The 26,272-nt window shown below is 37.3% G+C and overlaps 1 protein-coding gene across 2 annotated transcripts in view; it reads left to right on the top strand.

Moving 5' to 3' along the window:
• The first annotated feature begins 701 nt into the window (after positions 1-701).
• The window catches only part of LOC308506663 (uncharacterized protein), a 59,517-nt gene continuing 33,946 nt past the window's right edge, over positions 702-26,272 (top strand). For both annotated transcript variants that reach the window (XM_081070445.1, XM_081070444.1), the window contains exon 1: positions 702-1,407. In XM_081070445.1, the coding sequence (XP_080926571.1) occupies positions 822-1,407 (586 nt within the window). In that variant the 5' untranslated portion in view covers positions 702-821. The remainder of the gene's footprint in view (positions 1,408-26,272) is intronic.

The raw sequence follows: 26,272 nt of genomic DNA on the forward strand, positions 1-26,272 counted from the left end.
TCTGTATGCCAGTGAACATCATAAAGTTCTGTTAGGATTATGATATTTCAAAATATAAAAATGTTGGACTCACATCCTTTTTTTAGAAAAAAAGAGAAGGCCATGTGGTGGTGACTGACATTAAAAATATTCTAACCTTTACCTGTGGAGCTAAATTTTTAAACATCATTTTAAAATATAAGGAAATGTTCCCTGAATTTAGGGAAGCCACACATAAATTGCATTTTCTCTACCTTTGGAAGTTTATTTGTTCATAGCTTTGTGGCAAATTGTCAAGACTCATCTGATATGAAGTATATAGATGATTGTCTCAAAATCTGAAGCATGATATATGCACATGGGAATCTTTAAATAGGGAAGTCTATCTTCAAGTGATACCTGATAAAACTTAAATTAGTGTTGTGGGGCAAAAAAAAAAACCACCCAAACCCACTCTACTTCAAAATGCTGACCTCTTTACTTCACACCCACTGAATTATGTAATTCTTAGTTCTCCGTTCACGTTCTGTACCTCTCTTTATCTTATCCGGAAAAAAGAGGCAAATAAGTGGGCCTAAAATGCAACTTCTACATTTGAAGAATAAGAAAGAGTAATAAATTGTAAAAGTGTGCCCTCAGCTGACTTGGAGATTAACGGGAATGAAAAAACAGTAGTTAGTAGATCTACAAAGACATGTAGAAAGGAAATTTCTTTGTACGCTGGATCTGCCAATTTGTGACCGCTCTCCCCGTCTTAATAAACACAAAGGCCAAAACTTTGTTGATGAGAAAGAACTTCAAGTAATGCTAAATGAAGCATAGTAATCGCCTAGATTATTTGGATGTTTTTTGACTTTGCAGTTTACCCCAAGCCACAGGCCCGCCAAGCCATTCCTGGGGTGGCTCTGACCCTCTGGCCGTCCGGCGGTCCTGCTCCCGGGACACACCGGTGTCATCTTCAGCAGCCGGGCCCGGGCGTGCTGGCCCAGGCCGCTCTTGGGCCCCGGAGCAGCGGTCACGATCAGCTGAGCGGCGGGAAACATCCAAGAGTCTGGGCCTCTAGACGGGATCACTGGTGTCCCCTGAACTTTGCGCACAAGGCGGGCCGGGGGCCCGGGCTTTCGCGGGGGGTCCTCGGAAAAGAGAGCGCCTACGGAGCTGGTTTCCGCGGCGGGTGTCAGCAGGGGCCGCCCCGCCTGCGGCTCCTGCCCGGCGCCCCTCGGCTCGGAGCGGGCGCCCTCCCGGCGCGCTGCCCGCCGCCCACCCGGCTTGCCCCGGCCGCCCCGCGCGCTCCGCGGGAGGAGCCGCCGGCCGCCGTGACGCGTCAGGGAGGAAACGCCGGCGCCCGGCGGCCCTGCGGGGAAGGAGGAAGCGCGAGTGCGCTCGGCTCCGCGCCCGCCGCGCGGGGAGGCAGCACAGTGGAGCGGGGTAGGTGCGGGGCTGGAGGGACCCGAGGCGGGTGGGCGGGCGTTAGGGTCCGCGCGCGTCCGGGCCGCCGTGGGAGCCCCCGGGCGCGTGGGGCGGGGCGGGGCGAGGGGTGTCCGGGCCTCGACTGCTGCCTCTCCTCCAAGCAACCGTGCCCTTCCCGGGTCCCCTGGCAGCGCCCCCACCCTCAGCCCGACTCGGAGAGTTTGTGCTCTTTGTTTCCTCGGGGTGAATCAGTTTCTGCTGTTTGATTCCTAAACTCCCCAGTGGTCTCGGTGGATGGACATAGTTAATTAACTGGTGCGCAGCTTCGGAGCGCCGGGCGGCCGAGCACCCGGGGGGTGGGAGACCCCCACCTGTGCTGGAAAGTAGTGGCGGGTCCCCTGCGAGAGTCGGGGACAGAGGAGGCCTGGGGAGTGGAGGGCACGGGAATCAGCAACCTGTTGTCAGTGGACCTGGAGTCGTCATGACACGTTGAATATCTTGCTGCCCTCTAAGTTCTCTGTGATTTGAACCCTCTCCGTCACTTTTCAAGTGAATTTGGCGCTGTCGATGCCCACAGTGTTAGCCTTGGTATGTGCTATCTAGAAGTGCTTGGATATTTTTAGATTTTGCCATTTTTCGTGGTGGCTATTTGGAAAGAGAAAAGAAAGAATTCATCCCTTGAGACTTAAACTCTTCCATTACTTAGTTTTTGCACAGTGATTTCTGAACCAAGAGTAGAATTTCAGTCCTGCACAAAAGACTATACAGGGTATACTTGAGATGCGGAAATAAATTTAGAGCACTACAGTTTCTAAAATTTTATCAAGGTGAAAAATATTAGACTGTTGTGTGTTTTTGATTATCTAGATCTCTGTCACTAGGTTGAGGTGTCAACCAGCCAGTCTGGAAAGTGCTTTATTTATTTAACAAACACTTAGTTAGCTCTTACTACGTCCTGGGCTCTTTCTAAGAGTTTTATAAATATTAACTCAAATTGTTAAGATATCATAGCGGTTCTAGCAATGAAGAGGCTCTGTGTACTTCAGTTCCCCAATGTCATTGCAAGAGCTAGAAACATGAGAGGAAGTTTCAGGCATATTTTAGGACTGAGTGTGTCTTCTGGACCCTTTGGCTACCCCTCCTGTAAGACAAGCTGCCACCCCTCCTCTTCCTGGGGGAAGGGAGTCTAGGGCTACCCCCTCTTCTGCACCTCTTCCCTGCAGCTCTCATCCCTACCATCTTTTATAAGATGGTCTTTCCTATCTGCCATCGTGCCCATATTAGCTAACACTGGAGAGACCAGAACTTCCCCCTTTCTTCAACTGCCACTGCGTGGAGCCTAATTTTGTTTTTAGAAGCAATTTTGTTCCCAATCTGTTTGACTATTGATGTACGGTAGCTTAGATTTAAGTGTCAGATTGAATGTGGAAATGTACTATAAAGTAAAACATTTTTATACTTGTAGGTGTCCATTTTGTGATTTGCAGTTATATAGAGAGAATATTTTTCCAGAATTAAAATGCCCTCTTTTAAAGGAGTGCCTTGGCCTAATGACCAGATTAGTGAATAACATAGACATGGTTCTTGTCATTATGGTGATTACGAATCTAATGTCAAAATCTACACGTCATACTGACTTTCTTTCTCTCTGTTGTATATCCAAATTTCCAGGGAGATGATTAAATGAGACTCTAAAGCCTTATTTAATAGGATTATGAAGTGTCTCCTGGAAGCAGGAGGGCTCCCTTTTTCTGATATAATTTATAGCACAACAGACGTTAGTGGTTTTAATTCAGCCAAATGACAACACTTTCATGGTTTACAAAGTGCTTCCAGACATACTTATTTGCTCTTCAGAGAGACTCTGTGAGGTTGGTAGCCATTTTTTATTCCTGTTTTTAATAAATGAGGAAACTGAGGCATAGAAATGTTAAAAAGCTTTAGCCAGGATTGCACAGCTGATAAGAGGTAGAGCTTGAATAAAGAGCAGGTATGTGGACAGTACCTGGCACGTGCCAGTCTGTAATAAACCTTTGTGGAATGAATGACTCCAAATGACTTCGTAGTTCTTGCTCTTTCAAAACATATGCCTCTCCAATAACATGTTTCCCCCGAAATAAGACTGGGTCTTATATTAATTTTTGCTCCAAAAGACGCATCAGGGCTTATGTTCAGGGAATGTCATCCCGAAAAATCACGCTAGGGCTTATTTTCCTGTGAGGTCTTATTTTTCGGGGAAACATGGTACCATCATCAATTTGTGCCTAAAAGATTTCCAGGCCTAATCCGATGTCTCTCTCTTATTTCCAACAGCATATGATACACATATTTTCTCCAAAAGGGATGAGAATGCTCTTTGGACTCCTTTGTTAGGATTTATCATCTCTGGTTTTTGAAAAAGGAAATAGGTTGGTTATTTTTTTCTCTATCTCAAACACTTTACTTGTTTCGTATGATTTGGAGAGAGTTTAGAGTAGACACATCAGTTAAGTGTTTGTGTTGACGGCTTTCTTGTTCTCTCCCTGCTCAGTTAAGGTCATTTTTAAGGACTACAGATCACTATAGATTTTCAATGTCAGTGAACTCAACTAAGCTACTTGGAATTATGATCAAATTTAAACACAGCGATCCTAGGTATTGTAATTTTTTTCATGCGTCTAACATCACTACTGTGATTTTTGAAATGTTGCAATTATTTAAGTATAAGGGTCTTTTTAAAAAAAAAAACAAAAAGCAAAAAACAAAAAAATACTCAACCATTTATATCCTTTAAGGATAAACTCTGTATTCTAAAGTATGTGACCTCCAGATGGAAAACCTTCGATTAGAGAGGAAAATATGGCCATTACCTGGTGGGAGAAATTGAGAAGGGAAGAAAAATGACATGGGATGGCTTTTCCCGTGAGGAGTATAAAGTGGTAAGAAACCCAAAATGAAGCCAGACTGAGTCATCTGCCTGTCAACATTCTTCTGTGTGGGGGTGGAATAAAATACTTTTGAAACCTGTCTTGTTTCAGAAACTACTTTACCTTTTCCAATTCTCATGTTTTCTCTCTCTCTCACTGGCTCTTTTTTAAAATTCATGTAAATTACTGACTAAACTGCTGATTCATGAAACTCAAATTATGTAACATGTTATTCCTGACAGAAACAGCTCGCGCATTATTTTAAGGGCCTCAATGTCTCTTTTCCTTTACCTGTTCCATTCCTTATGGTGCCGTCTTTGTTCTCATTTAACCTTTTCTTTTTCTATTTCATGGAGAAATGTGGTAAATCTAAGAGGTGCCGATTCCACATCTTGTAGTTCATGTCAAAATAATTTTAACTCAGTAATAACTTGGGAGTTAATTGTCACTGCAGAGGGAAACACCATGGAAATCAGATGTTGAAGGCTGACTCAAAACATCAACCAGTAACATTTTTTTGTCTGAAGGTGAGCCAGGGAGGTTTCAAAGGGAATTAGGGCAGTGTACCATCTCCTTGGCTTTGTTCAATTCTCAGGGCCTTTCCTAGTTCCCACAGGTCCCTGAAAACCTGCCTTAGTTATCTCCGTGGAGCCACCATTTCTTCTATTATTCAGAACCCAAATCTGCCTTGGGTGGGGGTGGTGAGTGAGTGAAAAAAGGGTGGTTATCTTAGAGCAATTGTAGTGTGAGAAATTGATAATACGTAAGATGGAAGATAGAAGATGTGTGGGTGAAGTAAGAGATGTTAGAGCTCGTGGTGAAAGATTCATGCAGAGTGCTGCTCTGCCTCTCCGAATGGGACCATAATACAGGGAAAACTTATATGAAAATCAAAGAAAGTCTGGGAAGAATAAGAAACATACTATTGGCATATGATATTGGCAGGCAGAGTTCCTTCGTGCCACCAAGTGCAAAAGTGTCATTATAGGTAGCTGGTTTTTTCAGGCCACAAAATAATATGCAGAAAATGTTTGCAGATAATTAAAATGTAGAGAGCTGGTTTCCTGGCATTTAACTTGAGAGTAAGGATGATTTGACAGGCTTTGGTTGAGTAAAGGCCTGGATTTTGTACCTTTTTAAAGGCTTGCTCTTTTTGGAGAGTGTCTATACGTTGAGATAATGTCATTCTTTTCACTGTTTCATGATTTTAAATAAATGACGTTGTGTTTGCATAGCATACTGTGATGAATATGACTCAAGTTAATTGCTTCCATTCAGGAATCCTTTTGCTGTACCAGTCAATACCAAACATCTTTTTTCCATTTTCAATACCAAACATCATGCTTCCATTCAGAAATACTATTTGCTATACCAGTCAATACCAAACATCTTTTTTCCTCTAGGTAAAAGGGACTTTGTATGTAGTATGTTCATATACAAAATTGGACTGACTCACTGATGGGCTAGCCAGTATGCAGACTGCTGGATGAAATGTCCTCAAGTACCGTGGGGCTTCAATAGGACATGACTAATTGCTTCAGTTCAGAATGAGAAGGAACTTGATTGTTCTGGTTATTTACCTCCCTGTTTTTAAGATAAAAATAGATTCAAGTTAACCTTAAAATGATCTGGTTTCCAACTCAGCATCCACACAAGCAAATGTGTGTGTGTGTGTGTGTGTATGTGTGTGTGACTATATAATCTAATGCATATGTATATTATATATATGACCAGGTAAAAGACTATAGGGATTATATCTTTAGTTGATGAAGAAAACACTGTGTGTATTTTTTTTCCCCATTTTTAGTTTTGTTTCTTATATTTTCTAAATATCATTTTTAATTACAAAGGAATATGTAGGCCCTTAAATTTAACTATAAAACCTTATATTTAATAAATTATCCATTTTCTATTTCTATTATGTGTTCATTCTTTTGTCTTTTTAAAAATGTTTAAATCACCAAAGTAATACATTTTTAAAATACATTTTTAAGAAAAATTAAAAGAGAATAATAATCACCAGTAAACCTACTACTCATTCATAATCACTATTATTATTTTAGAGTATATCTTTCTAAACTTGTGTGTCTGCATATCCATATTTTCAATGCCACTTAAAATAATTTCTCATATAAAAGCTTGCTTTGTTTGTTGGAGAATCATGCTTATGTAGCCAACAACAAACGTCATTGATTCCATGCACTTTTAAACCAGTTATTTTACTGTGTTTCCTGGCCACCTGCCATACCCCAAACCTGGATAATGCTCTTGGAAATTTATACTACTGCTCATAAAAGGGATGAGGTGTGTGGATGGACCGATAGATCTATCCAAATCAGCATAAAGCAGGTATCCTTCCAATAGAGGTCAGTCAACATTTGTATTTTAAGTACATCTAAAATATAAGATATTTAAGAAAAGAAATAACAGAATATTCACATGAAATTGACTGTGGTCACTAAAGGAAATGCAGAAATAATGGACTTGAGCCAAGGAAACACTGTTGAATTTAGTTAAAAATGAAAACAGCTGAAGTTTACATGTTTTGAAATAGTTTCCCAATGATAAGTACGTTTTTTTGAAATAATTGGTTTAACAAAGCTCCCACCAATGGTAGGAATAGGTGACCTTGACATTTCTGGTAATCCTATTATATTATAGGCTGTCTCAGAGTTAGTAACCATTGACTTAGTATAATTTCATGCATACAACTGCCTAGTCATTAACACCACCAGTTTTTCCAGCCACCCTCTGTCTGGGGTAATATCTCTCCACCCCCCCTTTTCTTCTCCCACTGCGCATGTGCACAAACTATCACCGACACTTTCCTCCTGTATCCTTTTGCGGCCTTACCCCTTTTCTGAGAGTTTAGTACCACGTTTAACCTTGTTCTGTTTTCTTCTTCTTCCAGCTTTTGCTTTAAGAAAATCTCCCCCTGTCCTTTCTCCATTTTGATCTTAAGCAAAAAAGATACTAATCATGGTGGTACAGTTAAGAACAAGCCTTTAATAAAGAAAAGGAAAGCATTTAGTTTGGAAGGAAAGGTAGATATTATAAAGAACTAGCGGTTTCAACCTTCAAAGCCCTTGAGAATACCCAGTAATTCCTTTCAAAATTTCCACAGTCTCCACCCACCTCCTCTTCTCTAAATATGTTGTTTTGTTTTCTTAAGCGTTGGAATGTACAATAAAATTTAAAACTATAAGTTTTTGTTCATGTCATTGCAATAGCATTGTTTTGTGATTTTTTCCCCCCTGTTGAAGATGTTAGCCATATTATGGATTGACTTGAGAATGTTTTGGTCTTAAAGCTAACTCCTAGGTAAGACCACTGTTCCCTTCAGAAAATACACCCAAAGTTCTAAATATCTGGTTTAAAAACAACCTCTTTGTTTTGCAGTTGAAGACTAATAAGTCTATCTTAAACCAAAGATTAGCCATCTTTGAGAAATGGTGTGCCAAGATTCCAAACGCTTCCTTTGATGCAGATTTTCATCAGCAGAGACATGCATTGAGAAGCAGGGATCAGCCTTCCACTCTTGGGAGGTAGAGAAGAAGCAGTACTAGTCGAAGGAAATGTTTGGTTTCCCCGTAGACTCTCTCACGAGGTGGGGGTGGAGGATGGATCAGGCCCAGGTAGCTGACTTCATTCCAACTTCAGCTCACCTGTAAAGGTGCTTCGGCCAGACGTGAGCTCCGCTTCAAGACAATAGCTTCTTAAGCTGCATGAAATTAAAGACCTATTTTTTCATAAACGTTATTGAAAAAGATTTTGAAATCACATGTTTATTCATCCTCCAAACAACAACACGGTGCTACAGTTCATGGTGGCTTAACCATGAAAATTCCATATTATTTGCTGATTTGAACTGGGACCATTGTTAATAAACATTCAGAAGTTAAGACTTTGCTATGGTTTGAAAAAATCGTTCTTAGTTTTGTGGTGCTAAGTGTACATAGTTGTACACAGTTCACATTTTAGTCCATTCCCAACACAAGTCCCTTTCTCTTTTTGCTAATTGTTCTCCTTTTACCAACTCTTCTCATGAATATTTTGTTGAATTATTTTTGTCTGTAAGGAAATGATTTTTTTTATTAATGAAAAGTAAGACATATCAATGATTTAGCAGAGAAGAATTTTTACGAGATTTATAAGACTGTATCCTTTTCCCCTTGAATAGTGTGTCATCCTTTAGATTTCCTTTATTTCTGATTTCCACCAACATTAACGTCATTTATTTCTATTCCTCCTTTTAAAAATCCACTCAAGTACGAACAAAAGTCGCCATTCCACTGAATTTTTTTTTATTAGTTTCAGGTGTACAAAACTTAGTGATTAGACATTTATGTACCTCACAAAGTGATAACCCCAATGAGTCTATCACCTATCTGACACTGTACTAGTTATTACAATATTATTGACTATATTCCCTATGCTGTACTTTATATCCCCGTGACTATTTTTTTAATTGACATTGAATATTAGTTTATATTAGTTTCAGTTGTGCAGTGTTGTGATTAGACATTTATATAACTTACGAAATGATCCTCCCCGATAAGTCTGGTACCCATCTGACACCATACATAGTTTTTACAATATTCCCCATACTGTGCTTTACATTTCCATGACTATTTTGTAGCTACCAATTTGTACTTCTTCATTCCACTGAATTTGTTGCTTTTGTTGCACATTTCAGGATTAGAAGTTTGCCTTTGAGTTGTAGAACAATGTGTATGAAACGCCACCTCTGTGTAGAAAAACAAGGAAGAAATAAGAATATATTTTTGCTTTGTATCTCTAAGCAGAAAGAGACTCTAGAAGAAAACATAAGAAATTAAGTGTATATCTATTTGCGATTGGGTTATGCATTAAGTGTATATTTGCGATTGGGTTATGCGATTGGGAAGCAGACTTTTCACCGTATCTCTTTTATAATTTCTTGGTTTTTGAACTATGTGAATATGTAACCCATTGTAAAAGCAGTTTTAAAAATCGTGTGTGGTTTCCTTGACTTAAAAAAAATATCTATATATTCCTGTTGTCCCTTTTCCCTATGTCTTTAGCAAAATTGTTGTTTCATATTATTTTTTTAAGAATGTGTATGTATTCTAGCCTCAAAGGACTAGTAGTATTTCTCAGGCATCTTGACCTGACTTTCGTCTCCTCAAGTGCTGGGACTAAGATTCATTATGAAGACTTCCCTTAGGAAATTCTGATACTGCAAATAGGGCCAAACCTTAAGTTATTGTTGGCTGAGTTGAAGAACCATTCAACTGAAATTACTTGCAGTACTTTGCCAACTGGATACTCAGCTGTTTCCTAATAAAACTATTAGACAATACCAACCTAATTGGTGCAAAGTTACTTGATTTCCCCCGCCCCCATGGTATCTGTTATCTTGTCAACATGGTTATAATTGATCTACTTAATATCATATGGGGTTGGTGCTTTTAGAAAATAAAGGTTGGTTTTCTTTTAATTAGATAATTCTGCTCTTTTCAGTACACACTAAGCTAAATAGTTTTTCACCAGGATTTTTGTGGTTTTTGTCATTTGGATCAGTATTTTACCCCGAGGAGAGCAAAGAGAAAGGAATTTATATTGAATATGTACCATGTGCTGGGTGCTTTAGAGACATTATTTCATTAAATACTCATAATAACTCTACAGGGCTAAGTGTGTAGTTTCATTTTACAGATGAGGAAGTTGGGGCTTAGTGAGGTTTTGAAGGTAGCCATGCGTGTGTAACACAGGGCAAAACTGATTTGAACAGGTCTACCTGACTTTACCAGGAGGTCCCCTGAGCCTTTGAAAAGGGGGTAAAGGCTAACTCCTCTCAAAGCCCTCACCAGAAAGAATAGGCAAAATTGATGTACAGATAACTCAGATTACCATTTGCTGAAGTGGGTCAATGAGTATGAAAACTGGCTTTTCATTTTTACTTTATTATTCTGAGATTGTTTTAATGTTGTAATCTAGAAACTGCTGCCAGACTTCAGGAGAAAAGCTGACTGAACATGTTTTAAATATTATATATATATCTTACCTAATAGAAAAGGGCTTAAAATTCTAAATTGCTGAATGTGTTCAATTTTGAACTGACTGAATTTAAATGTCTTATGCTGTTATCTACAGAGCTGTCACACACTCCTGTTAGCAACCAATGGCCAGTGAACTTTGTCAACTCTGACAAATGCTGTTGTCAGATTCTAAAATCCCTTAACAATGAAAAGCAGCAGCATTTACATTAATCCCTGGAAATAGAGCAACCAGCAGGTGCAAATACTGGGATGAGCTCCTGCTAACCAAGTAAGAATGAAAGAACATTTTAGGTCGGAATTCCTGTTTTTATTACCTAATAAAATGTATTTATGTTCTGGGAAAAGATGGTGAAAAAGATACTGAGGAAATCCAAGTGATTAGAAAGCTAAAAAGGGTCACAGTGAGTAGAGAAGACAGAAGAAACCCGCAGCATACACTGGAGTATCTTACACTTAACACTTCAAACAAACACAAACAGCTTTATTAAGACAATTCACATGCCACTAAATTCACCCTTTTAAAGTGTACATTTCAGTGGTTTAGTCACAGAGGTATGCAGCCACCATTACTATCTAATTCCAGAACATTTTCCTCATTCCCAAAAGGAACCCTGGACCCATTAGCAGTAATTCCTACATACATTCCCTCCCTCACTCCCTCCCCCCAGCCCCTGGCAATTAGGAATCTACATATCTCGCTCTCTAGATTTGCTTATTTTGGACACTTGATTAAAAATGGAATCATGCCTTTTGTGACTGGTTTATTTCATTTAGCATACTGTTTTGAAGTTTCATCCATGCTGTAGCACATAGTACTTCATTTCTTTTTATTGCTGAAAAATATTCATTTGTACCAGTGTTCCATATTTTGCTTATTCATTCATCTGTTAATGGACATTTGGGTTGTTTCCATTTTTTGGCAATTATGAATAATGCTGCTGTGAATACTCATGTGTAAGTTTTTGTGTGGACATACGCATATTTTTTCATTTGTGTATATGTAGGAGCAGAATTGCTGGGTCACATGGTAATTCTTCTTAACTTTTTAAGGCATTGCCAAACTGTGTTCCAGTGTCTGCACGACTTTACAATCCAGCCAATAATGTATGAGAGTTCAGATTTGTCCACATCCTCACCAACGCTTGTCTTTTTGATTTTAGTCATTTTAGTGGGTGTGAAGTGGTTTCTCATTGAGGTTTTGATTTACATTTCCCTAATGACTACTGATGTTGGGCATCTTTCATGTGCTTATTAACTATTTGTATATTTTATTTGGAGAAATGTCTTCTTAGATTCTTTGCCCATTTTTAAATGGAGTTATTTGTCTTTTTTGTTGAATTGTAAGCGTTCTTTATATAGTGTGGATGCATGCTATTTATCACATATGTGATTTACAAACATTTCTTCCATTCTGTGGGTTTTCTTTTTTAATTTTCTTTATGGTTTGCATTGAAACACAGAAGATTTTAACTTTGATGAAGTCCAATTTATCTCTTTTTTCTTTTGTCACTTGTGCTTTTGGTGTCACGTCATCTAAGAAATCATTGCCTAATTCAAGGTCACAGAGATTGACTACGGTGTTTTCTTCTCAGGTTATAGTTTTAGCTTTTACTTTTAGATCTATAATCTATTCTGAGTCAATTTTTGTTTATGGTATGAGGGAGGGCTCCAACTTTATTCTGTTGCATGTGGATATATAATTGTCCCAGGATTGTTTGTTGAAAAAACTATTCTTTCCCCATTGAATTATCTTGGCATCCATTGTCAAAAATCAGTTGACCATAAATGTAAAGTACTCTCAATGCTAGTCTATTAATCTATCTGTCTTAATTAGCTTAGAGATCAGACTGTGCTCTGTGCCCTCTGTCCCATTGTTCAAGATGGCCCAGCTAAATGATATTTGTTTACCAAACATTTGCTTTTCCATCTCGATGTGAATTACCTTTTTCCCTTTTGAAGTTCCAACCCAATACCCCCTTCTCCTTAGCTCCAGATGGCATATAAGCCTCAACTGCCTACCTTGAGCTCCATATTCTTATGGAACCCCCCTATTCTTATGGAACCATTGTAAGTACATACATAATTAATTTGGCTGTTTTTTTCTTGTTAATCTGCCCCATGTCACTTTAGTTCTTAGACCAACCAGAAGAACCTAGAAGGGTAGAGGAAAATTTCTTCCTCCCCAACAGTATGAATACCAGTAAAATTATTTTCCTCAACTAAAAATACTTAGACATTTTAGCGCCTTGGGTTTATGAAGACTATAATTTGACTTTTCCTTGCATTACATATAGAAATTATTTGGCATTTTAAAAATAAATTATTGTTTTGAAAATATAAAAAGTAAAATACCCACGTTTCAGTGTTTTCTTTTTATTTTAAACTATTTGTAGTTAAAGTGATCTCTCATTAAATGAATCCTATCATGTAACAATGACCATTTTGGAAGGCCATTTGGCCTAGGTAGATAAAGGTTATGAGTCAGGATGTAGAGGAGAAATTCGATCTCATTTCTAGATTATCCAGATTTCTAGATTATTGCAGGGGACCCCAGTTCAGAAGACAGCATAGACTGAAGAACAAACAGCAGCTGCAGAAAGATCAAAAAGAATGCAATAGTGGAAAAAGTGTAGAAGTGGATGAAGAAGGAGGAGGTAGCTGCAGAAGTCTTTATAGGTCTTGGCAAAGAGGCTCGTACCCACACATGCATTCTTAAGCCTTCTAAAGCTATATCTCCTTCTGGGAGGGAAATTTCTGAGCGTGGAGTGTGTTGTTGGAACACATCCTCTTAAGTAGTGTGGTTACTGCAATAATTGAATTACCTCTTACCATTTGGATCATATGGCAATATTTTCTGTTGGCAACACTGAGTCTCCAAAGGAGTGAATGTGATTGGTTTATTAAGTCTTTTTAAATCTTATGAGCTGACTTAGGGAAGAGTTGATAGATGTGAAAATGCTTGGCACGGTGAAGGGCACAAAGTAGGCAACGAGAAATGTTGGCTGATATTAACCTGTCCATAATATTCTACAATATTTAATAGCTTTGGCTAGGGAACTCAGCAGACCCAGGTTAAGTGGCCTCCCACTAACTTAAGTGATCCCAAGCAAGTGACTTGATTTTCTTTAAATTACTCAAAGTTCCTTTCACTTCTGAAATTCTGCAGTTCTATTGCATTCATTTAGGGGGAAAAAAAGTTTTAAATAAAGATTGTTCTCTTAATAGATGTGGAAGCTTGTGTTGTTGTTCTCAACTTTTACAATTTCAACTAGGGCACACTACATGAATAAGATTCTTTATTGCATTATCTAAAGCCAACCACTGATTTATTTGAAAACAAAGGGTTTCTTTGCAGTGTCATTTAGCCTGGCATTGCCATGAATCCAAGAATTATTCTACACTAATCGGAGAACAGTAACACAGTTGTACTTACATTTAGAGATCCACGCAAGCCATCCAGCAGAGATGAGTTGAGGTGAACAAGAACTTCTAACTTAATTTGCAAAAGTTCTAAAATGTACAGGTGGAATTTACTGCAGGAATCAGTGTAAAGCAGGTTGGAAGTGTGGCTCGGATCCTGCAAAGCTGTCGGAGAAATTATGGCTACTTTTTGTTCTATTTGTTTTCTGGATCTGTGGTATTTCTGGTAAAAATTTAATGATAACGTAAAATTTAGGAGCATTTCTACCATTTTGAAATGTTGAGGTATGGTGTGACTGTTAGAGAATGCATCACTGTGGTGGATCATCTTTGTTTTGAAAAGATGCCATTGCCTGGCTTCAAATAAGGCTGTGTGGAATCCTATTCATGTCGTTGTAAAGGAAAAAAATTTTCTTTTTTTCCCTTTATACTACACGCAACACTCTGAACATTTCTGTACTCTTGTCATCGAATCTGTGGTAGTTTTCCCCACACCAGCCAATTCTGAGACAGTCAGCTGGGTGTCCTACAATTTAACTCAATTCTGATACTGTCTACCTGTAGATTCCACAGGTTAAGGGCTTAGTTCTATACACCTGCCCTCCCCCACCTTCAGCCACAAACCAGCAGTCAAGGTTGTTACCTGTTCTGACCAACAGGCGATAAATCAGTTTCCCACCACTCCAATTAATTCGCTAGAGAAGCTCACCAAACTTGGGGAAACTGTTTACTTACTAGATTACTGGTTTAATATAAAAGGGTATATAACTCGGGAGTTTCCATGCGCTGTCAGAGCATGGATCTCCCCACATCTCCATGTGCACCAACTCAGAAGCTCTTCCAACTGCATCCTTTTGGGATTTTATGGAGGCTTCATTACATAGGCATGGTTGGTTAAATCATTGGCCATTGGTGATTGATTCAGCCTCCAGCCCCTCTGTTCCCCAGAGAAGAGAAAATTCCAACCTTCTAATCTAATCAGATCAGTTCCCTGGCAGCCAGTACCCATCCTTAAGTTACCTAGGGGCTTTCCAGAAACTCATTAATATAAACTCAGGTGTGATTGAAAGAGGCTTGTTATATGAATAACAGAAGCCACCTACCCTGTTTCACCTTCATCAGTCTTATCTCTTAGGAAATTCCAAGGATTTTAGGAGCTCTTTGCCATAAATGGACAAAGACCAAATATATATATACATATACATGTATGTATACATATATGTGTGTATATATATATATATTTATTATTAATATAAATCACTATATCACAGTAGTATATCTTGTTTAAAAATTGTTAAAATTATGAGAACCAAAACATTTTTTTCCACCTCTATTAAAAGAATACACTTTAAATATCTGTTTGAGGTTTTATGAAAAAAATCAGGAGGCAAGCCATCCAAATGTATGGTGGATTTTTCTTTTTTTTTTAATTTTAATCTTTTACTATTGAAGTTCATTTATCATAATTCTATGTACATTGCCTTAAGTCCAGTTTTAGAAGGAGGAAAACGTGGAAAACAAGTTGCGAAATACTAACTTAGGTAATGGAGGGTGGTTATGAGTCATTATGGTTTATTGTGTAAGTATGTACAGAAGTAGAAGGAGCTCTCTTAAAATGACAGATTTTCCAAATCCTTATTGAAAAGGATAGTATATAAGTTTAATGAAGTCTCTTCTCATGCACTTCCTAATCATTAAAATATAAAGCTTGGGTCAAGTGGAGAAGGTTTCTGGGTAAGTGATTGTGTTGAAGACTATATGTTTATTGGGTAATTCTATACTACCCTGATTAGCATTTGCTCTTAAGCATTTCTAGGACCCACTAGGTCTAACGCTGCCCCAGTAGATAGTATTGACTTTTAGACTTATTTTTACAGGTGAAAAGCAAGGAGCACTTTCTCATTTCATCTGAGGTATTCTGCTATAACATTCTGAGCTTAAAAAGCAGTTTTCTTTTACTTTAATGTCTATTATCAACGTTTACCACTGAGGTTTCTTTTTGTTTTGTTTGTTTGCTTTTGTCTTGTTTACCTTTTTTTTCTTTTACCACTCAGGTGTCAATTATAATGTTTCTCTCTTATAATCTGAGCAGAATAAGTCTTTGAACTATAGCATTTAATAGAACCTTTATTCAAATTTAGTATAATCATATGTAAAAACCAGAATACTACTTCTTTAAAATTTATATATTATAAAATGGTCACAAATGGAATGAATGTTATTGACAGGCATTGGTACGTGTTGAAGTAACAGGTTGCCTCTGGTGACTCATTATCTGTTTTCAGCTCCTGTGAGAGATTATACCAACAGTGGTTAAGATTCGGGGTCTGGACTTAGCCAGACCATAATTCAAATAGTGGTTCATCCATCACTTCCGGTTTCCTCGCCTGTAGAATAGGCATAGTCATAGGACATAACTCATAGGGTTGTTACTAAGTTTAAAATAAATAATACTTGTAAAACACTTAACACAGTGCTTAGGATATAGTAGGTGCTCAATAAATGTCACTAATTAATAATAGTCTTAATGAATAAAATGTTAGGGCCTTAAATTTGTTTCTCTTTTGTTAAGTACTTCAAAGAAAGACATATACCACAACTTTTCCTACATTGAGTCCTAAGAAGCTGTAAGGGAGGAGATCTGGAGAATAGCACAGAAAGAAAAATAGCAAAGAAAATCGCAAAGAAAACTGTTATCTTTAGAGATGACCCTTGACCTAAGCATCAAGGCGATAATGCCATTCCTACCTCAGGTTGTGTTCTCAGGTGTCTGACTCCAGCCCATTGCATTTTGGGGGTTATACTAGCTCTCTGTCGGTGATTAAAGTTACTTTTCCTGGTTTACATGCATCTTGTACTGGTGACTCCCAAATCCATCGTTCTTATCCTGACCTTTATCCTTTGCCCTTTAGATTAATATGTCAAGTTACCCTACAGGTTGTCCGAAGTCAGCATGTATAAAACAAAATGTATTTTCTTTATCCTTTTCCTGGTACCTCACCCCCACTTTTCATCAATTTCATCTTCCTTTTATTGTCCCTATTCAATTTACAGTGTCACCATCCACCCAGAAACTTGAGAGGCATTCGGGCTTTGTCTCCCATACTATCTGCATCCTATCATTTGCAAAGTCCTGATACTGTGTTTCCCTGAAAATAAGACCTAGCCAGACAATCAGCTTTTATGCATCTTGGAGCAAAAATTAATATGAGACCCGGTATTATATTATACTACATCACATTATATTATATAAGACCTGGTCTTATAGTAAAATAAGGCATTAATTTTTGCTCCAGATGATACATTAGAGCTGATGGTCCAGCTAGGTCTTATTTTCGGGGAAACACAGTGTTACCTCCTAAATATTTCTCAAGTTTGTCCCATCTGTTCTATGTCTACTGTAGCCTCTTAAGGCTTTCATCATCATCTACTTTTTTCAGTGGCCCCTCCTAAGAGATTTTTCTACCTCCATCTTGATCTCTCCCTTTCTCCATTCATTTTCCACATTCTTTTCAAAGTGATCTAAAGCAAAGATCTGACCATTGTCATTCCTACATATAAATACATTCTTCATTCTTGCAATATCAAGTCCTAGATCCTTAGCATGGCTTATCAGGCTCTTGTGATCCTCTGATCTCTACTTGTCCTCTGCCATTTCTAGGCTCATGTTCTCAGCTCCAACAACAGTAATGACTTCCAAAGACATTATGCTATTTCACCCCTGTGTGCTTGGAATGTTGTCCCTCTACTGTTCACTAACTTGTCCAATTGCCAGCACTCAGCTCAACAGCCACCTTCTTGAGGACATCTTCCCTAACCTTCATTTTCCTTCCCACACTGCCTCCCAAAACTGAACCACTTGCCTGTCCCCTGTGCTTCCACTGTAACCTCTGGATACTTCTCTTCTAATACATTATTGTACTGGAATTACAATACAGCCCACGAGAAGTCATGGGTGCCGTAGGATACCTTCAGTTGGGCTTCTACTTATTTCCAGAGGTGAGAGTCATAGTTGTCATTGAAATTATTTATTAGTATGGGAGCACTAATAAAGTAAGAAAAGAATAATAAAAAATGCGATTTGGTTCTATGAAAATATGTTAAGTGCAGTCATTTTATGTGGACTGTTTCCCATTTATACTTAAGCACCATAGACTCCTCTTACTGTACCAGAATGCTGACATATCTGGGGCTCAGCTCTCAACAGTTTTTATCCATTTCATTACACGTCAGGTTTCAGTATATGAAGGTATTTGATTGTAATATAACACAGCTCATAGAACATAGTAGAACCTCAAAACACGTTTACATTAATGAATACTAAACTCCATCTGTGCAAACTGGGCCTTTGTGGTTGAGTGCTCACGTTAGTCTGGTCATCTGCTCACACCTTAAAAAAAGGCTGAAAATAATGGTGGAAAAAAATCCCCCCCCCCATTCTATCCTGCATACCAGAAGAGACTAATCTTCTTAAAGCTCTATTTTAATTGCATGCCTACCTTTCTTAACCTACAATAGCTCTTTATTAGTTCAAGTCCAGACTCTTCACCCTGATTGCGTATTTAACAAAGCAGTCCGCACAGTTCTTTTAGTTTACTTAATAGGCGGAGTAGGCAGGGGGTATGGATTGGTGGTTCTTACCTGGAGCAGATTTTGGCTTTTCAAATCTAGGCTTTAGCCACAGAGTATAGACTTTCAAGTTATATGTTGTTATACTAAACAAAAACTTTGTATTCATCAAATATTTTTTGAGTGCCCACTGTGGGTTAGGCATTGTACTGATGGATGACGCTTTGGTGGGAATCAAAATCAACATAACCTCAGCCTTCATGGACATCCTGGCCTAATTGTGAAGACAAATCAATAATTATAATCCAGGGAAAAAATGGTAAGGCAGGAGGCCACGGCAGGGGCACCTAATCCAGCTATGAGATCAGGGAAGACTTCTCAGGCTCAGTGACATCCAGCTTGATGGCAGTTGACGTGTATTACAGGAACAGCAAGTGCAAAAGCCCAATGGGCAGAGAGCCTGGTACACTCAAGAAAGTAAGAGAAGTTTCTTAAGGCTGGCCCTCTATCTGCATTACTGTAGTAGATCATAAAAGAAAAGAAAGGATATCTCTTTGTCTTATCCGTGACATACTTGCTCTTTCCCTCAAGGCCTAAATTGTTGAAATCAATTTATTCCTTTCTTTCTTAACAGTGTTAGGAGGAAAAAAATCAGAATGAATAAAATACGTTTCTGTTGTTTCACTGACATCCAGCTTCTAGTCAAATGTTATGTTGTTTTTAACTTATGTAAATATCATGCATGTAAAATTAGTAAGTCATGTTGAGGTGGTATTGACATCACTGCAGTTTGCTCTCACTGTCCCGCAGTACCCTCCCCCACTTCTTAGAGCACATTTCCTTCCATCCACTCCTTGGCTCTCCATTGCTGTTAGAATAACATCAGACTCCTTAGCACAGTTGTCAAGACTTTTGTGGTTAGTGTCTCCAATCTACCTCTCTATCTGTATTTTCTACTCCTCTCCTTTATCCAGACTTCCCCTTTGGTCTGCCATACCTTTAACATACCCTCTCTTTTCTTGCTTTTGGGCCTTTACTTACCTTCCTTTAACTGGAATACCATTCTTCTCTTTCACTGCCCGTCACACGATGATGCTTTCATGAAAGCTCAGTTCAGATGCTTTTATTAAGTTTCTAATTTTCTTGCTGTCCTTCCTGCCCCTGCGGTTCTCAACTCCAAGAGTGGTTTTTTTCTTTTTAATAAGACGTGCCAGTCTTTTGTAGTGTTTTTTAAAATGTGGGTTGCAACCCATTAGTGACTTGTGAAGTCAGTTTAGTGGGTTGTGATTTAAAAACTGGAATAAAATAGACCCGAATAGAAAATATTAAAATGAGTTATATGTAAAAAGAGGTAATATTTGTTCCATGTACTTTTTTTGCAGTTATAGACATAAATGAGTGTGTTGATTCATCATGTGAGAAGTATTTCTTACTGTAGGTCTTGGTCAAAAGTTTGAAAAATACTGGTTCGTATCATACTTATGGATTATCTCCCCAATTAGATTATATGCTACTTTAAGACAGAGACTTCTCACTCAGGCTCGAAATATTTCCACCCTCTCCATTTAATATAGTATCCAGGGTGCTTTGTTCATCAAAAATGTTGATTTCCTTTGAACTTATCTCTAATTCTTCTTAAATCCTGTAACAGCCTCACCATAAATTTCCTATATAGTTCAATCGAGGATTGGAATCTCTTAGCTACATTCCCCCTCTGGAAAACTTCCTCTAGGAGTCCTCCGTTCTCCAGTTCCAATCTGGACTACTGCTGCACAGTTGTCATTCTGGGAATTTTTTGTGCATCTTCCTTGGATTGGATCCCTTGCTGAAATATATATTATATATTTTATTTTTTTTTATTTTTTATTTTTTTGCTTATTCTGTTATTTTGGTAGAGCACATAGTCCAATAGCTTCCTGAGAAAGTGTACGGGGAAGGTACTTTTAAAACCTTATATTGTTTAAAAATGCCTGTATTCTATCTTCACATTTGAGTGATATTTTGGCTGGCTATAGAAATCTCAGTTGAAAATGGTTTTTCTTCTTTTAAAAGCATTGCTCCATTGTCTTCTGGTTTCCACTGTTGCAATCAAGAAGCCCTGTCATTCTTATTCCTGAACTTCAGTATGTCACCCTTTCTTCCTCTCTGGAAGTTCTTAAGTTCTCCTTTATATACATTCTATTTTGAAGTATTATAGTGATCTGCCTTGTGATGTCTCTTCAACCCCTGTGCTAGGTACTCAATGTATCCTTTCAATCTGAAATTTATATTGTTCATGTCTCAGAAAAATTCTCTGATAATTTCAACCTCACTATTTTCTCTTTCTAGATCTTTGATAAGTTGTGTGTTTGATCTTTTGGATCAGTCCTCTAATTTTCTTACTGGTTCTTCCTGTTGTCCATCTTTTGGTATTTTTGTTGTACTTTCTACAAGAATCTCTCAACTTTATCTTCCAACCTTTCTATTGAATTTTTTGTTTTAGTTGTCATTATTACTTTTCAATAGCTCTTTCTTATTCTCTGATTGTGCTTTTTTATTATCTTTTAAAAATATTTTGTTCTTGTTTTCCACATATAATGTTTTCCATCTCTTTGAAGGTACTTTTTTCTATAGGTAAAAAGCTTTTGTCTATTCCTGGTATTCTATTTCCTGTTTTTATGTATACTAGTTTGTTTCAGTTTTTTTTTTTTTTTTTTTACTTTGGTCCTTTATGTTAGAGGTTTTTCTTCAGTGCTTAATGATTATTTAAGAGCGATACACTAAAAGAATACATTAAAAACTGAATAAATGTTTTGTGTATCTGGGTGGCACTTGTTAAAGGTGAGCCATCTTTTTTGAAGGGGATCATCACAGATTTCATCATCAGCTGTTTTCTCCAGGATCATTCAGTTTTTCCAGATAACAAGCCTCTCATATTTTGCCTGTTGCACCAAATCCTGAGCCTTTTGCCACATCTGCAGGTTTGGTCAGCTCGCTCTTACCTGGTGTCCCTTTTGCAGACCCTCAGGTTTCACCTTCTTCTACTCTGCCCATTTCCTGCCCCTGCATGGCTTTTCTAGCTTCATATGGTATGGAGTTTGTGTTGTGTTTTGTGTTTTCCCTATTGTTTGAAGGTGACTTCTGAGGAAAAGGAGGGAAACATCTATGCCAACCTCTTAAAATGAGAAATCCTTTCCTGAACTTTTCAATTCACTAGTTTCTCAATATACATCATTAAAAATGGAAAGACTATGCTAATGTTTCTGCTACCCAGGGATGTTGAGACCTAATTAATCAATGTCAATGCATTTATGAAGATAGAATCCTTCTGTAAGTATTAATTAGCATGCTGTTTTCCAGAGAGCATAGAAAGAATGCAATATAGATTTTAAATCACCTTTTATGGTTTACCATTTCAAAAAAACAAAGTATTTTTTCCCTTTGTGACTTTAGATTTTGACAGGCCAATGTTTGTTGGTCTCTCATGGCCAATTCAAATTTCCAGAGTATGGCATCAGGAGATGATTCACAATACTACAAAGCATCCTGAATGTGACTTTGTGAAAGTTGTTAGTTCTCACGATACTAAGGTGTGAAGTTTACTTTTAAAATAGACTGTTTTATTCTAAAAAATAGACTCTTTTTAATGTTCTTTTTCTTTTGGAGCATGATTTTTCCATCTCAGTAACTTCAGTAAAATTTCTTACAGAGTAATTCATTGCTTACAGATAAAAGACTATCTTCAAATACTTTAAACAGCCATACCATTTTTTGAGTAAATAGTACAGAATACCTGTTTTACAAAGGCCAGGTCTAAACTAGTAAGAGAGCTGGAGCAGATGGAGATCAGGTGTGGTGCCATGTTATAAAGAATGGTACTGTATTACATGTTATTTTAAAATGCTTTGACATGTGTGCCATTTTAGTATAGAGCTAAAAAAAAACCTCTTATCTTTTAAACTTTTAGCCACTTAGCAATTTACTTTTTAAAAAAAATCCATTTAATTTCCTAAGTCTTCATGAAAAATTAACCCAGTGTATTTATAGCATAGCATGGCAGGTAGAACACAAGACTTAGTGTTGGACAAGTTAGGCTTGCATTCCAGCACTGCTGATTGCTTGGTGAATTTGAACAAGTTACCTAATCTTTCATTTTCTGCATCTGTAAAATGGAGTTAATAAGGTTTCGTATGGGGATTACATGAGAGATTGCACATGAAATCCTTAGCACAGGGCTTGGCTCCATAAACCTTAGCTCGTTCTACTGAGGTATGTAAAGCATCTAGCATATAGCGCCTTTCCCTCCTACCTTCCTCCTACATGCTTAGGAGGTTGTGCTGAGTCAAAACTACCAGTAGGAAGTTATGTAATACAGATCCTTTCTTCTAATTCTTAGAAGATTTAATTTGGAGATAGTTTTGGCAAATTCAAAAAAAAAATACTGCTATTAAAGTAGTATTTATTTATGCTCAGAGCTTTCTAAAGAGTTGATCCTGTCTGTGCTGAATTAGCAATCTATAAAAACAACAGTAAGTTGCTGGAGGGAATTCCAAATTTTTGAAATCACGTATTTGCCAAGCTCCTCAGACGTTGGGTATTACTTAGGAGAATTTATAAATATGTCAAGCCTTGATAGATTCTTCCTTTTTATGCTAATGTGCTGTAAATATGCTGGGCTCATCCTGCCTGTGGGCTGTGTTTTGTCTGGGATCTTCCTGGACCTGACTCAATGCCCACTCACGCTAGGGGCCCACAGGACCCGTACAACCCTGCCCTGACTCGCATTTCCCTCTAACACCACTGATTCTGAGATCAATAAACTGTATTCTGACAAGGAGAAGGAGCAGGCTCATCAATTTTAATTTTGAAAACTGCCTGCATACTACTGTCATCAATTTGTCTGGGTTACTTTTATGAAGATGGTGGACTCATCAATTTGAAACCCGCCATGTCAAAGTTGGTCATTAGGATCTTCTGACTTTGCTATTAAATTATTTCTGGTGAAACTCACCAGATATTCTAGTTTATATGAATTTTCATGTGAGAGAATGGTGAAGAAAATATGGAATAAGGGATAGATCCATTTTGTATTATTCAGAAAATTATTCTTTAATACACCTTCTGAAATAAACTTCCTTTGGTCCACATATAACAAAATGGGCGAAATTTGATTTGTTTTACTTGATAGAAAAATTATTATTTTATTACTGGGCTTTTTTTTTGCATTTGGAACACTTTTTCAGAATTTTGAAGGTAAATGTTATGTAGCTTTATGGATACTTTTTTTTTTTACTAAACTAAAAATCTCCATTTACATTTTTTACTTTAAAAAGTAAAAGGTTTAACGTTCTGGGGATATAGTGGACTTAGATTTGAATTGTTTAAAATGTTTTTTGTAAACTATTCACTCTCTTTTAACATTTTTGAACACATGTAAGAGAATATTCATAGCATATGTGCATAGTATAAAGAATAACAATAAACCAACACCCATGTATTTACCACCCAGTTTAAGAAATAGAATATTAGCAACACATTAGATTCCCCATGTGCTCTTCTCCAGTTCAGTTCACCTCCCTCCATCCCCCAAGTAACCATGATAAAACTTTGTATTTATTATTCCCTTGCCTTTTTGTAAAACTAGATTTTGCAGCATTTTTGTTTATCCCTAAACAATAAATTACTGATTTTTTTGTTTTTGAAACTTATAAATGGAATAATTTCCCCTGATACTTACTTATAACATAGTGTTGGTGTCATTCATCCATGTGTACAGATGTGGTTCATGTATTTTCACGTCTGTACAATATTCCATCAAACGACTACCCCACAATTTAGTGATCTATTTAGTTATCTGTTCTTCTCTTAATAGACTTTTGGGTCATTGCTAGTTTTTTGGCTAATACAAACATTGACTTTTTATACGTGTCCCTTGTTGCACGTGAGTGAAAGTGGAATTGCTAGACCAATTGAGTAATTTCTGAATTTCATGAAACATGCAATTTGCTTTTCTTTGAATTTAAGGGGGATTTGAGATTAAGGTATTTTATTTTAAATCAATGGTTTGTAATTTTGTATCAACTTTAACCAGTCTTTTCTAGGAAAAAATAGTCTGCATTTAAAATTATTTAGAGATAATGGATTTATTCCAGAAAGGTCAGGAAGTAAAGAATTCCAGATTTTTTAGATATATTAATATACAGGTGTAGAGATACAGAAATGAGATAAAGACACAGTAAATTTCAAGGATCAGAATATAATATTAATAATAATGGCTAACTTTTGTTAATTACATACAGAACAGGATGACTATCCTGGTACATGCCAATTGAATATCAGCCACTGCCTGGAAGTAATTTTGGGGATGTGTGTGTGTGTAAATCTCTGACTAAGGGAAGTGAAAAAACTGCCTTCAGATTTCTTGATTTTTGGGCAAAAACAAAAGGGGGGTTTCCTATTCATTCAGCTTGTTTTGATTCCCAGTGCAATCGAAATTGTCTGGAAGTAAGATGGACTGAAGATACGGAATTAATTTTTCACTTTGATGTTGGAAATTCTAGAAAAGATGAGCCAATATGGTTATCATGATTATTAACTTTATAATTAGTGTTTATTGCCAAAATGTTCCTTTGTGTGTATATCGGGAAATGTTTTATATATGAAATTTATGTACATTTCTGATATAATGCCCTGTTCTGAAAAATTTTTGTTTTATAACTATCTAAAATTCTCTCACCTTTTAGCTCTCCTCCCTTCATCACTTCCGCCCTACTTAAGACATTTATTTTTGCCCCTACCTGAGCCAGGCACCTATTTTTCTAAATGCTAGAGATGTAATAAGAAACAAAATACAATTCTATCTTCAACAATTTCAGTGGGAGAGAGAGATATGTAAACAGGTAATTCCTAGGCATTTTTCTTTGATAAATGTTGATTCATATTTAGTTTAAAAAAGGGGTAAGGAAAAGCCTTGACTATTAAGATATTTTAAAAAATCTGTTCTTTGGTTAAAAAGAAGTACTCAATACATTTAAATGCTTGTTTACTTATTAATTTTTATTAATCATTTTCATATATCTATTTTCAGAGCTTAAAAGAAAAAGAAAAATCATTTATTATGAGCTTCCTAAAATATCACTCTGTTTTCTTGTTTGGATTTCTTGAAAAAGGGGAACTGCTTTTCTCCTTGCTACAAGTGTTTTGTTTTTTTAATTCCATGAGTCATGACTTCTGGAAACTTCTTATTCAGAAAACATTTAGCAGTCATTGATCACATCTTGTGATTATTTTAGTGAAATCATAAGTATGGCATGATATTTAGAACTATGTAAACAACACATGGGATGGTGCCTTGAGTCCGCATATACTCACACACTTAATAAATATGGATATTTTAATACTGGCCTGCTTCACGCTAAGAAAAAATAGGTACACCATATGAATGCTCTCTGGTTATTGACTGTCATTTATTGAGAAGTCAATCTAATAGGGATTAAAAAGTGTCCAGTAGATTTGGCCATGAGGATAGCATTGTGCTATGTGCCAAAGCAGTTTGGGAAGTAAGCGGTGGCAGCTGAAGACACTGGGTTGAAGATTGAACAGTAGAGGAGGAGGAGAAGCAAGCGTGGACTCTGTTCATTCAGTAAAGCGTAGTGAGTGTATATTAGGGTGACTAACCACCCAGGACTGCAGGGTTTCCTGAGATTCAGGATGGTTAGTGTTAAAACCAGGACAATCGCAGGCAAAAAGGAGCAATTGGTTGCTCTACGAGCTAGATTCTATGTGAGATTCTGAGGTTGAAAAAATAGACATACAAAGAGAGTATTATATAACATGATAATTTGGGATGTAAATTTAAGGTGCCATGGGAACACAAAAAGGGACACTCCCCAGTTTGCAGAAGATGGTCAGAAGGAAGTTGTGAAGGAGAAGGTGAAATGAATCCAGAGAAAAAATAGTAGTTACCCC

Source organism: Rhinolophus hipposideros (assembly GCF_964194185.1).
Source record: "Rhinolophus hipposideros genome assembly, chromosome: 13".
Classification (NCBI taxonomy): Eukaryota; Metazoa; Chordata; class Mammalia; order Chiroptera; family Rhinolophidae; genus Rhinolophus; species Rhinolophus hipposideros.